We start from the raw sequence: 13,667 nt of genomic DNA, 5'->3' as shown, positions 1-13,667 counted from the left end.
CTTCTCAGCACATCTTAAACCCTAATGACTGGGAGAGGGGGCCAGGATATGAGAAGTAAGATCAAAGGCCATGTCCCCAATTCTGTCTGCCTCATGGTCCTCCTTCTGGTGCACGTGCCAGTGGCTGGCTGCCAAGAGTTCCCAAAGGGGATAGATAAAAAGCCTTGGCTTTCCCTGTCTTCCAAACACCAAACCGGCTGGTGCTGGCCATGGTGCTGATGTTCCTGTCTCCTTAGCTGGATCCTCTTGCAGGGAGAGAGCTTGCTCCCAGCTTCGCGGAGAGACCAGGAGCCCAGAATGATAACAGGACTGCAAGAACACTTCCAGCATCTTCCTAGAGGTCACAGAACTGAGCTTCCCCCTCCCTACCTCTCCACTGCTAAGCTTTCATGGTCCTGACCCTCGCACCTTAAATTCCACCTCCTCTTGTTTCTTCTTCCTAATAGCCACTATCTGATCACCTCCCAATTCCCTGAGGCAGGGAGCATTGAACAACTGAAATCACAGATAATTCCCCAATCTCATTTCCACCAGTAACTTTAAACCTCTTCTTCTACCCACCCAGCTGCTGACAAACAGTCAAGAAGAGAGTTTAGAGCTTCACCGTATTTTATTACCCCTGCCCACCCCCCCCCCCCCCATCTGATGGAGCAATTCAGGGAAGTGGCCACAGGTGAGGTGAAGAAGGTGCCCTTAAGGTCGGATAAACCTGACGCAGAGTTATCGGGCCTGTGCAGCAGCGTTGTTTGCCTTCAATCTAAAAACAAGGCTGAGGGAGATGAGCAGAATTCCAAAGTGCCTTATTCAGGGAAGTGCCAATAGGGAAATTGAAACCTGATACATAAATAGAGTTGAAGTTAGGAGATGTATGGGTTTCTTCTGATCTAAGACAGCATGTTTTAAAGCCATGATGAGCAGGTGGGGGAGGGAGGGAGGATGTAAGGGTCTTGAACACCAAGGTTTTTGGGGAAGGGTTAAGCCCCCGGTTCAGGATTGCTGAGATGAACTAGCAATGGAACCAGAGATGGAACCGTTTATGTGTTTCGAGAACGTCCCTGGCATCCCCTGGGCCCTGAAATTCCCCCATCCCCATCCTAACCAGCGCCATTCGCCCCGCCCATGCTGGGCTGTAGCCACTCAGGAATACCGCCAGATGGACCAGAGCGTGACCAGGGTGATGCTGTAGGCCAGCATTGCCAGCAGGTAGATGCGGAAGAGCAGCCTGTCCAGCACGGAGCCCACATGCAGCCAGTCCCGGGCCACCTCTCGGCTCTCATCTCGCTTCTCCAGGAAGTGCCGGATGGAGGCCAGCTCCTGCAGCAGCCCACGCGCAGCCAGGGAGGCCTCCCGCGGCGGTGGCGGAGGGCTGCCTCTGCCCCTTGGGGTCTTCTCACAGTCCTGGGGTCCTCCCAAATGGCTGCAGTGGTTTCCCACCTCTGGAAGAAGGGCAGAACATTTGCAAGGGAGGGAGGCTCAGCCAAGTGGCTGAATGCTGTCCCTTATGTTTCCATGGTCTGCAGAAATTTTTATTAGGAACAATTTCAGACATAAAGAGTATAGAGAATAACTTACGTATTTGCATACCCACCTGCCAACTTAAGCAAATAAAGGGAGCCAATACAGTTGAAGATTCCTGTATACCCATCCTTAGTCACATCCTCTGTCCCCTCCCCAGGTCACCAAGATCATGAATTTGGTGTTTATCCTTCCCATGTATTTTTTTTTAACCCATGGGCTTTCCCCAACAATTTGATATCCACTATTTCATTTGAGTCTCACAATAGCCCCCACAAGAAAGGTAGAGTGGGAGTGATTACTCTCTGTACTTTTTATATGAAGGTGCTAAAGCTCAGAGAGGTTAAGTGACTACCCTGTAGTCCCACAGCTGGCGCATCGTTTAATAGTGAGGCCACCTGGGCCTAGGTATCTGGACTTTGAATCCACTGCTCTCTCTGCTGTGTCACAACGCCTTACTGCCCTCCTCTCCATGACTCCAGGTCCTGTACCAGAAAATACACCTGCAGATGTGGCTGCCTTGACCAGGTGAGCAGTGAAATTAGGCTTGAGGCTGGTGTACTAGATCAGGAGCTCATGATGGGAAGGTCTTAGATTAACCAAACATCTCCTATAGAAGGCCTGGCCTTAGCCAGAGGGAGGACAGAAAGCAGTGGAGTGGGATGAAAGAGTTAAAATGCTAGTTTAGAGGCAGGTGGGCCTGGCTGGATGCAAATCACAGTTTCCTGCTTCCTGGCTCTGTGACTTAGGGCAGGATCTCTGGCCTCTCTAGGCCTGTGTCCTCCGTTTCGAAACTGAGAATGAGCATCCTATTGGGTCGCTGTGAGGACTACCTGTGAGAAGGCACAGAAAGTGCTTTGCAGGAGCCTGCCCAAAGCACTCAAGAAACCAGCCAACGCCCCCCCGACCCCAACCAATGTGGCTGCAACAGCTCCCCAGGGGCGTAAGCTCCACACTGAGGGTCCCTCTGTACCCCTGTCTCTCTGCCTCATAGGTGTTTGAAGTCTAAGGGCCGGGGTCTTTGAGCTCATTAGAAAGAGAGTTTTAGAAATCCTGGCTGCAGTATTTAAGCAGGCGAAGCAAAGAGTCCAGTAACTGCCCGAGGGGCATCCATTTGACCCACTTTTGGGTCCATCTCAGAGAGAGGCCACTCTCAGCTCAGAGGTCTCAGCTCCTGACATGCTCAGCCTCTGGGACTCCTACCTCTTCTCCATCCACACCCGGGCTGATGAGAGGATGTGAACGTGAAGAAACAGTCCAATCGGTGCCTTTGGCTGAAGTCTGTCCCCTCCCAACGAGGCCAGGCGTGGAACACTGTGTGCAGGACAGCACCCAATTCCCGGGCATGGCACGCCCTTCAGGGACTCTCCACCACATCCCTGCTTCCAGGCCAGAAGGGGCCCCTTCGTGTGGGACTCTGCCTTTCCCTCTCTCACCTGAGCAGTCATGAGTCTTGGTGGCTTGGGAGGTGGCGGGGGGCCTTTGAGAGGTTAACTGCTCCCCTAGGCAAAGGAGCAAGGTGACTCTCTCCAGAACCAGGTGCTGCAGCCAGGCCGGCACGGGCTGCTGCAGGTCTTGCTTGTGTACCAGCCGCACGATCAAGATGGTCTCAGCCAAGCTTATCACCAGCAGAGCCATGCACACGATGAAGTAGACACCTGTGCACCCCAGGGAAGGAGGGGGGGACACACAGAGGAAGTGGGAAGGGGCGGTCCCTTCGTTCCTCAGCCACACTGAGCTCTTCCCCAGGAGTGGGCCTTACCAATGAGGGGAGTGCCGATGGCGGTGGCCGGCAGCGTGTCGGACACAATGATCAGGAAGACTGAGTAGCCCAGGAGGAGTGTGATCTTGAAGGAGACCCTCTCGCCACTGTCCGGGGGCAGGTAGAAGCCCACGATGTCCATGACCATGAGGAAGATACTGGGCAACAGCAGGCTGACCGCATAGAACAGGGGCCGCCGGCGGATGACCACCTGAGACCAGGAGAGGAGCTCACGGGGAGCCTGCGGCAGACAGGTTCTGCACCCAGGAGCCGCCACCCCATCCCAGACCCCCTGCTTCATGGAGCTTTTAGCCTGGATCGCTCAGAGAAGGAAATGGACAGAGCCCACATTCTGTCTCTGGATCCAGGCTTGTGCCTGTTCCGCGTAAGCAAGGGACAATTCAGCTGGGTTTCCCCATCTATTCTGTTGAAGCTCCAAGGGGTGAGTGTGACCCTGGAGTTGGGAAAAGGGCTCTTCCTCACAGGCCTCCTGAAGTCTCCCCAGGAGCGAGGACCTAGTAGTTCTATCCGTCATGTACCCACACCCACTCCCCGTTCCACTCACGTAGAACTTCATTTCTGCATAATAGTTGCTGCTTTCGAGACTGAACTTCTGAAACTGAGGCAGCACCTCCAGAAGCTCCCACTCGCCCTGGTTCATGAAGACGCTCTTGTCGAACTTCACTTTTTCTGGTAAGCGCAGCAGGGTGATGTTGATATCCTGGACTGAGAGAGGAGAGATCAAGCCAGCCCTGGAGTCTAGTGCCAGGGGTGTGCCAGACTCTGTGATGGGGGCCATGGAGTGGGCTGTGCCCACATGACTTAGCTCATCTCAGCTCTCGATCTTCAGCCTGGGTTTCCTCAGCTATAAAGTGAGGTAATAGTGTACTCTGTCCCTATCGGTACAATGGGCTGTGGTGAGCGAAATGAAGTCTTGGATGGAAACATGGCAAAATGCAGAGAACCAGACAAACCATTTATTAGAAAGCCCTCTCTCTCTTTCTCTTACACACACAGACACACATACCCCCCTTACAAACATCTTTCTAGAGTTCCCTGCTAGAATTACCCACTTAGGAAATGAACAAAAGTCAACATTCTACACCTTTGCCTTCATAGAGACACCTGTCTTTAAAGATGAATTAGGAAAATCAGCAAAATCCTCACTTACAACATAGCAGTTTTACTTTCTGTGTCTATGCTAGAGAGACAGATATACACACGCGCCAGGAGGACAGGGGTCTGCAGGTACCGTGAAATATTAGGAAAGATCTAAATGTCCACCCATTAGGAAAAGGCTTAATGAAGTTTTATTAAGCCAAACGATGAGCTCTTCTCCGGCAGTCAGAATTCATGAGGAAGATCTAAATATGCACTAACTAGGAATGTCCAAGATTGGTTGTTGACTAAAAAGGGCCAAAAAGCAGTAGCATAAATGATACATTTGTGTAAAATAAAAACCTATAAAATAATTTCCACGTGTTTTCCATAGATGTGTGTGTGTATATGCAAAGGACAGAAGGCTCTGGAAGAACACGCTATATGAAGTGTATGATAAAAGCTATTAAATCTTGGTGTGGGGAGTTTTTGATGAACAGTTGGGGATTGAGGGTAGAAGTCAAAGGTCAAAGATTATTTGTAATTCTGATTCTTGTTCAAGGAAGTTATGTATTACCTTTGTCATGAACAGTTAATACAATAAAATCAGAATAGAAATGGAGGATGCCTTTTTGTGGGCGGGTGATGCTCACTTCACTGGACCTTCATGAGCAGCCAGCATTCATCTGCTCAATAAAAGTTTGCCGAGCACCTTCCTTTGAGCCAGGCACTGCACTGGCGATCTGATGGTGGGCCAGAAATCATATTCCTACCTCTCTAAGTTTATGTCTGGAAGAGAAGCAGACATTGAATAAGTACTTACCAGTGCAATAGAATGGGGAGAAGAACAGGATGATATGAAATTGAGCAACGAGGATGCCTAGTCTGGGGGATGAGAAGAGTTCTCCATGAGGAACTGATGCTGATGCTGTGATTAGAAGGTGAGTGGAGGAGTCGGCCAAGCTAGGTGTGGCTGGGGCAGGAGTAGCGTGGGAAAGGAAGTGGGGCAGCGGGAGGGGGAGGGGGCAAGGTGGCCTAGGAGAGGAGGCAGCATGTGATAAAGGGAAAGATAAAGGGGCTTTGGGGCCTGGGAAGGAAGGCAACTGGGCTGGAGCAGAGCCCAGGGGAGCATGCATGAGATGAGGCTGGACTGGCAGGGCCGTGGGCAGGGCCACAGTTTGCAGGGCCCTCCCTATCTGCCAGGTGAAGGACTTGGATTCTGTCTCAGGAGTGCTGGGAAGCCATTGAGGGTTTAAGCAGAGAGTGACGTGATCAGATTTGCATTTTACTCAGATCTCCCTGGTTGCTGTGAGGATCGTGACTTGGAGGAGGATGAGAATGACTGAGGGGGACCAGTCGGGAGGCTCCTGCAGAAATCTGGGCGGGAGACGAGGATAGCTGGCCGCAGAGGGGAGGGCACATCAGTAGAGAAGAGAGGCGGGTGGGTCTGAGAGACACTTACGGCCAGACCCTGTCTGTGATATCGGAAAGAACTGGTCCTACTGAGCGTCTCTCTGTTGGTTCATACTGTCTCATTCAATCCTTATGACAATTGAGGGAGGTGACAAGGGCAACAATATTAGTCCCATTTGGAGGACGAGGAAACAGGCTCAGCGGCATTAAGAAAAGAAGTGATAAGAAAGTTGAATGAGGGAGAATGCATCCTGGTGTCCGAGGTCACTCAGGTGTCCGAGGGACCCCTCAATCTGTGCCCCCTACCCTCCCGAAGCTCATATACTCACTGGTGTGCAGCCAGCTGGTGAAGGTCAGGGAGCAGTTCTGTACATCAAAGGGGAAGTTGTAGATGTCAAGGCTGCAGGCGGTCACCACCTGGAGGGGCTTGTAGTTCTGGACCTCACCGCAATGCCGGACATACACGTACGGGATATTTGGAGACTTCCCCACATCCACACTGGCCAGGGAAGAGGGATCAGCTTGGAGGCTCAAGAAGCAGGTCAAGCCCTGGGAGTCTGAAGGTCTCTGAGCAACTCGGCAGGGAGAGAAATTCAGGGAGGGGCTAGGCACCAGGATAACCTGCACCGTTTCATCTGGCCTCAGCTTTTCCAACCTTCTTGTCTATCTTAGACTTCCTTACCTGCCATTGTCAAGGCTGCTTTCCAAGCAGTAGAGGGCATTTCTCCTCAATTCCCCTGGTAACCTAACCACAAAAGGCACGCAAGGAATCCGTGTACCCCAAATCCACTGGCTGTAAGGAGCTTGCCCAGCTGTCCCTACACTGCCACCCACCCAGGCTGGGCAGAGCTCAGCTCCAAGGATTATTGGCCCAGTGGCAATGGGCAGGCTTGGCGGAAGAGCAGAACCTTGGGTTCCATCCTGACTCAGGCTTCTCTTTGCTCCCCACCCCTAGAAGTCCTGTGAAATGGGAATAATCATCTGTGGAGAAAAAGGAACTAGAGAAATCATTGAGAAGAACTGGGTCAAGCTAGGAAAGTCCGGCAAGACCTCGTCCCACACTCTCAGCAGATCCCAGACCCCTAGACTCTCCCTAGTGACCACTGTGGCTTGGAGTGGCCATAGCCCGGGGTCCTGAGCCTGCAGCCTTTTGTGGAATCAGGCTGAGAGATGAGAAGTCAAGACTAAGGCTACTTCACTGTTTAACTGGAGATCCAGCCAGAAATGGAAATTTCCCCAAATTCCTCCATCCCGAGCTATGCAGGGCGTGGGGCTCTAGGTCAATTTCCTCCCCATAAACAACAGCATCCTCTGGAGTCAGGCAATGCAGTGGGTACTGGGCAGAGGGCGACCGGCCCTAGGCCACCTTCTCCTTCCATCTGTCTCCCAGCCATCCTGCCCACCCTGGCATGCAAAAGCCCAGGCAGTGAGCCTGAAGGGACCTGAAGGATGGGGAGAAGGTATGTTGGCTGGGGCCAAATAAGACAGGGTCTGGCTGCTGAGAGTAAAGGCTGGGGGGACACACTTCATATTGAGGGTGTAATTTGTGGCCAGTCAGGCACATGTGTGACTTGAGAGGTGTGAGTGTCTCTCAGCACCAAATCTCCACTGTGACCAGGAGCAGTGGCCACTGCTGGGCCTTCATTCCTTTCAGTAACAGTCCTGTCCCCCTTAAAAGGCAGCTGTCCTTTTTGGCTGTTATAACAGGGTGAATTCATTCCCTGGCTTCCTCTCCCCAGAAAGGGGGCCTTGAAAAAGTACAGACCTTCAACATCAGGCATAGAAAAGAGGAGTTTTAAAAAAGAAAAAGGGAGGGGGGAGCAAAGGGGAATTTGGGCCCAAGCCAACTTTGCAGACAGTTCTGCAAAGAGAGGGTGGGACCTCTCAAATGCAAGAGCAATGACCCTGTCTCCCTGCCCCCTGCCTTCCCAGCCCCTCAACCACCTGGCAGCCCAGCCTCTGAGGACAGTACTCACAACTCGTTGATGAGAATGTCCGGGACCCAGATGCTGTCCGTGGGGATGGATAACTGGGTGATGTTGTCAAAGTCCTCAGGGTTCCACTGGAGAAACTCATCAGTCCAGTACTAGAGGAGGAGCAGGAAGGGTCACAGGCAGCCCCTCTATCTCGGGGGGGGGGGGGGGGGCGTTGTCGGCAACTCAGGCCGACTCCACTGCTCAGTGCCCAGGCAACAGGCGGGCATTTTCTTGGGGGAATCTAGTGGCACCCAGATTGCTCAGCAATACCTGACAGTCCCCCCACCTCTGTACTCACATACTCCTACATGCAATATGACGCAGACAGGTGCAGCCTCTCCCGGGGAAAGCATTCATTGGGGGATTTCTAATGTTTTGAATCCCCTATCTACCAACTGAGGCATCTTAGCAAATAGCTTCTTGAGTCTTGGTCTGCACATATGTAGGCGGGGATAATGACACGTACCTCACCAGGGTAGAGACACTTATTGTTAAATTTTGACCAATGCACTCTCCACTGTGCTGCCAGAATGACTGATCTAAAATGTAAATTTGCTCATGTCACTCGCTTGCTGAACATTCTTCAGTGGCGCCCCCTTGTACTCCGGATAAAGTTAAACCTCCTGGCCAACAAAGGTCTCCACCTCCCTCTCTAGCCTCATTTTTTTGTTGTCATGCGAAAAAAAGAATTAGAATTCTCCAGCCACATGGAACGAAACAGTCCACATCATGCCCTTCTTCCTCTCCCACACTACAATCCCCATCTTCCTTACCAAGGAATGCCTCATCCTTCCAGACTTAACCAAGGCCTCTGTCTGTTCCTTTCCCCAGGAAGCTTCTGTGACTCCCATCCCCAGGCTGGGTTTTTATGTGCCTCTTCTCTGCTCCCACAGTTGTCATGTCGTCCTTGCTGCCTTGAGTGGCTGTCTTGCTGCATTTAATTGTTTATTCAGGTGTCTGTGGCCTCTGCCAGTCTGTGAGCTCCTTGTAGGCAGGGCCTGGGTCTAGTTTGTGTTTCTAATTCTGGTTCTTTAGCACAGTGGCTGGTACATAGTAGATTGGCATCCCCTCACTGCGGGGAGCAGACAAGTGACCCCAGAGGTCCAGAGATGGGACCAGGCCAGATGTCCCAGGAAAGGAGCTCCAGGCTACTTGTTCCTTGGCTCCCCTCCCTTGAGGTGGGGTATGCTCCGTATTAAGGGACACTCTAAGGAAGGAAGGGAGTGGTGTGTCAGGGATCAGCATTCTGGCTTCTTCCTTCACCCCACTCCCTGTCCTGTGAGCTGAGGGTGGTGGTGGAGTGTGCCCAGGAGGAGCGGGGAGGGACTTTACAGAGACTCATATATTCCAGGCATGTCCCCAGAGCATCTCTCAGGTTTGACCTCTATGCAATGTCCCCATCCTCCTGCTCCCCTCTCTTCAGCCACTTTGGTTTCTCCTTCTGCTCTGATGTCTTCCCCACAGCCTCAGGGGCTGCCAGAGTGTGACCAGCCTGTGGACAGAAGCCCCCACTGTGTGCTGCCCTCCCCTACCAGCCCAGACCAGAAGTGCTGCCAAGGCCTCAGAGCTTCCACATTCAGTGCCTGACCAACGCCCATTAGAAGCTGGAAGAGTGGGGAAATGGCCAAGGATGTGAGGGCTAAGTGGGTGGGGTCGTCCTGTTTCAAATGCCCAATTTGGTTTTGTCCAACCTGGCTTAACAGAAGGAAGAACTTTCTAGCAATTAGAGCTGTTTAAAAGTGAAGTGGCTGCCTTCGGAGCTCCCCGTCACTGGAGGTGTTTGATCAATAGAAGTTGAACAAGATTCTGGGAGAAACCTCAGAAACCAGAGGGGTTTGGAGGATTTCCCTTCCACTGACCCCAGGTTTCCTTCCGTTCCCAGTCCTGAGCTTAGAGGAGTCCCCGCGCCCGGAACTCATGAGTATGCCTCTGGAGCCCTCCCCTCCCCTTCCCTCTCCACAGCCTCTGAGGTTCCTGACTCCCCTGAGATGGAGAAACCCTTCCCAGAAGCGTAAGTCCCCGTCCCAGGATGTGGGGTGGGCAAGGGGCTGGTCTGCTCACCTGTCGGTACCAGATGTAGGTGGTCAGCACCTGATTCTTCTCATCCTATGAAAGGAAAGGGAGCTCAGCGAAGGTGGCCCTGGGGCTGAGGGTCCCCGTGCACATGCCAACCCCAAAAGGAGCTGCTGCTTTGTGTCCCTGTTCCCTCGGGAAGTGGAGTGAAGGAAAAGGGTGGGGAGAGGGCCAGCCAGGAAAAGTGGTCTCTTACCAGGACTCACCTAGAAAGAAATACAGTGATTTCTTTCTTAACTTCCTATGTGTGTATGTGTGTGTGTGTGTATAATTATATGTACTTTCTATTACCTTCTATTATGTTATGCATATTATATACGTCTATTATGTTATGTATATTTTAAATATATAATATACCTAATAAAATAGGAGATAATAGAAAGTTTATATAACAATATCATATGTATCTTTCTATTTTTCTATATTGTATATACATCTGTACATCTATATCTATCTCCTGCCCTAGTATGAAGTCAAGAGGTACAAAACGACATAGAGTGAAAAATTCATCACTCTCCCTCGCTCCCATCCAATCCCCACTTTCCCTTCCTGAAGTAGCCACACTGACCACAGTAGCGACTGCAAAGTCTGTTCCCATGCACCCTGCCCCAACACGGTGCCCTGCATCTCTGCAATTATCTTCTTGTTTGTCTCTGCACAGTGTCTGACCTCCTCTGCTGGGCATTGCAGCCCCCTGCCACAGTAATTGATGAAGGACTTGATTAATTAATTGATTTATGATTAATTCTTCCACCATTTAGTAATACCAGCCGTGTCCCAGGACCTGTGTAAGACACCAAGGGCATGGAGGTGACTAGGACAGTCTGAACCCTCACACAGCTTACATAGGGAGATGGTTACCATGATACAGTGTGTGAAGAAACTCTTGTAATGAGGGACCTGCTGGCTGCAGGGATGCAGGAGAGGCAGCCACACGGGTGACCCCAGTTTTCTGGTGTGGGCATCTGTGTGGATGGTGGGTGCTGTAGTCTGCCCTGAGCCATGGTGCCAGACTACAGGTACTGTGGGTACTTGAACGCCCACTGTGCTGCCCAGGGGGTGACTTGGTCTCACATGGTCTCCCACCCCAAAAGGCCCACCTCTGAGTCCAGCAGATTGGGGCTGAGCGCTCACCACACTGAGGATGGCATAGACGATGACATCAATGGATACGGTGGTTGGCTTCCTCCAGTCCCGCACGGGTCGCACACCCTTCTCGTAGTTGGCCAGGAGGTAATCTGAGAGCCTCAGCAAAGCGGGCCTGGAGGTGTTATGGGTGTGGGGCACCCCCCTGAGCCTGGCTGGGAAAGAAAACAGTTCAAAGTGGATGTTAGAACCTGAATCTCTCAGCTCTCTTGCCCTGGTTTGAAAGCTATTAAAAGGAAAGTGTCCCCGCCCTTCCCACTCAGGAAATTCCCAGATACTCCCGCAGACTGAAATTCTCATCACTAGAGCATTTTGTCTGCAGAGATTCCTGCCAGAAGTCAAAGGCATTGTCTCAGAAGGGCAACCTCTGCACTCATTTACGCGAGAGAGGGAGCTGGGTTGTAAAAGCAGGTGACACAGGATGGGTGGGGTCTAATGTCGGCCAAGGACTGAGAAGGGTCGAGAGTCGGGAGCTGCCCAGAAGAGGTGGGCCTGTGGGGCCCCGAATGAGGGGCTCTGGGGAGCCAACAGGAACCTGCCCTGCATGTGGGATACTGGAAGGTGAGAGAAATGCAAGAAAATGGGGCCCCAAGTGCGCAATTTCTAAGCCAATAGTCTGTATGAGGGTTTGCCTCAGCCAAGGTCAGATCTCAGCACCTGCACGGCTCCTCATTGTCTCCTTGACCCTGGCCGGCACCTGACGAAGAAAGAGGGTGGGAATCCAGGGAAAAGGGACACTGCCTCTGCCTCCTGCAAAATCCACCTGGAGAAGGTCCCCTGCCACCCCTCCCCCTCCACGTTCACACAGAGTCCTGGGGGAGGCTTTGCCAGGTCTCCTTCCTAGGGTTGCTCTGTGGACACATTTGATGGGGTTAGGGAGAGGGTTAGGGGGGAGGTGTGGAGAAAGTGAGGAGAAACCAAATTGTTCCCAAAGCAGGAGGACTACAAGGACAAATAGTGACAAGAAAACCCAACTCCTAGGATTTAGCTCCATTCTATGGGGATGTCATGGTCACCTCAGTTATCCCTCTGGGAAATAGCAGGAGCATTTCCTGAAAGGTGCCAAGAAATATGAAGACAAAAGACCTGTAGGGGGAAGGGGGAGCACCCTAGAGGACAGGGGAACAGGTGCAGGGATGTGAGGGGACGGGCAGGGAGAGACCAGGGTCTTTCTCAGGAGCCAGCAGGCCTGGCTTCCTCTAAGCAACACTCCCTCTTGGCTCATCTTGTCCATCACGTGTGCAGCCTGTTGGTCCTCCAGACTCTCCTTCCTGCCCCTCACCGCGTAGCCCTGATAAACTTTCAGCTTCCCTCAGGACAGAGAAAAGCAGAGAGGGAAGACAGACCATTTACTGAGTGTCTCCTCTGGAATAATATCAGTTGACATACTACTCACTTCTGTCCTCTGAGAGGTGAGTACTGTGCCCTGCAGGTGGAGGAACTGAGATTCAAACCCAGATCCCTGTGTGTCTTCATGACACCAGCAACGGCCCAGATCCTGTTGTCTGGGACTCTGACCGGTTTGGAGGGAACCAGACTGGGCCTTGTGGGCTTTAGAGCAAAGAGCCATTGCTGGGAGGGACAGAGCTTCTCCTCAGCCAAGCCTGGGGGTCTTCTCCCCAGACCACAGTCATAATGGGCAGCCTGGGCCTGCCTGTCCCCCTGCGTTTCTCCAATGACAGCTCACAGGGAAGAAAACCACTATGCCTGTGAGCCCTTCATGTGTGTCCAGCCCCTGCATTACATCCTAACTGCACCCCAGCCCCAGCTTCAACCAGCTCTGGATGGAGAGAAAACCTTCCCAAACCGAGAATGAATATTGTCTGCAGCCAAAGGAAATGGATCCTTTTGGGACTAAAACGCTCTATATCCACACGAGGCAGGAAAGGCTGGGTGGAGGGAATGCAGAGCGAAGTTTGGTGTTATTGGAGTTAGTCCCGGGAGGGAACTTTAGCAAATGAAGGCTCTGAGAGCCCATGCAACGGGACCACTACAGTTCTGGTCTCCACTCTGCTCTAATGAGCTGTGTGTCTTTGTGTGAATTACTCCCCCACTCTGGACCACAGCGTTCCCATTTATAACAAGAAGCGGTGGACCAAATGAGCTTGAAAGTCCCTTGCAGCTGCTATTCGATAGTTTAGGGGCAAAGAGGAGGGAAGCCCCTCTCCTGTACCCGTCTAGCATTTCTGATACAGCAGGCTGCTGCTCTGCTCCTCTGCTCTCCCCAGGCACCCAGCGTCCCCAGTTTTCTAGCTGGACCACAGTGCCTTAAAGTTCTCTCGTGCTCCTCTGTGGGAGACCCCTGACTTTCCTGCAGCAGCACCCACTCCATAAATCCCCCTTCCCTCAACCCTTGGAGGAATCAGGCGTCTCCTACCCCACCTCTGAGATGGCCCGCCAAGTCCTGCGTGTTTTCGCATCGTCCCCTTACCTTCTCCCTGTGCCAGGAGCATGGGCAGAAGTAAGGCGAGCAGCGCCCGTGGCACCCACAGCAGCATGGTGAGCTTCCCGCGGTGTGGGGGTGCCTCAGAGCCACCTTCAGAGTGAGTCCCTCGGAGAACCAGCCTGCTTGCACTCTGCCAGCCTCACGTCCCAGCCAGCTGCATCTCCCCAGTGCTCCCAGCAACTTCTGAGGCCGCAGTGTCACACTGCCCGGGCCACCAGGGCTGGGAAACCGCCAAGTT

General features: G+C 52.5%; 1 protein-coding gene across 1 annotated transcript; it reads right to left on the bottom strand.

The window, feature by feature from the left end:
• Positions 1–1,137: 1,137 nt before the first annotated feature.
• On the bottom strand, positions 1,138–13,557 carry HTR3A (5-hydroxytryptamine receptor 3A). The gene is made up of 9 exons (XM_046637873.1): positions 13,415–13,557; positions 10,972–11,138; positions 9,826–9,870; positions 7,765–7,874; positions 6,118–6,287; positions 3,843–4,003; positions 3,278–3,488; positions 2,952–3,173; positions 1,138–1,436 (listed from the first exon to the last, which is right to left on the bottom strand). The coding sequence occupies exons 1-9, from the start codon at positions 13,479–13,481 to the stop codon at positions 1,138–1,140; spliced, it is 1,452 nt and encodes a 483-aa protein (XP_046493829.1). The 5' UTR covers positions 13,482–13,557.
• Positions 13,558–13,667: the final 110 nt, after the last annotated feature.

This window comes from Equus quagga, chromosome 14, assembly GCF_021613505.1.
Source record: "Equus quagga isolate Etosha38 chromosome 14, UCLA_HA_Equagga_1.0, whole genome shotgun sequence".
Lineage (NCBI taxonomy): Eukaryota > Metazoa > Chordata > Mammalia > Perissodactyla > Equidae > Equus > Equus quagga.
This window is presented reverse-complemented; position numbering and strand designations above follow the sequence as displayed.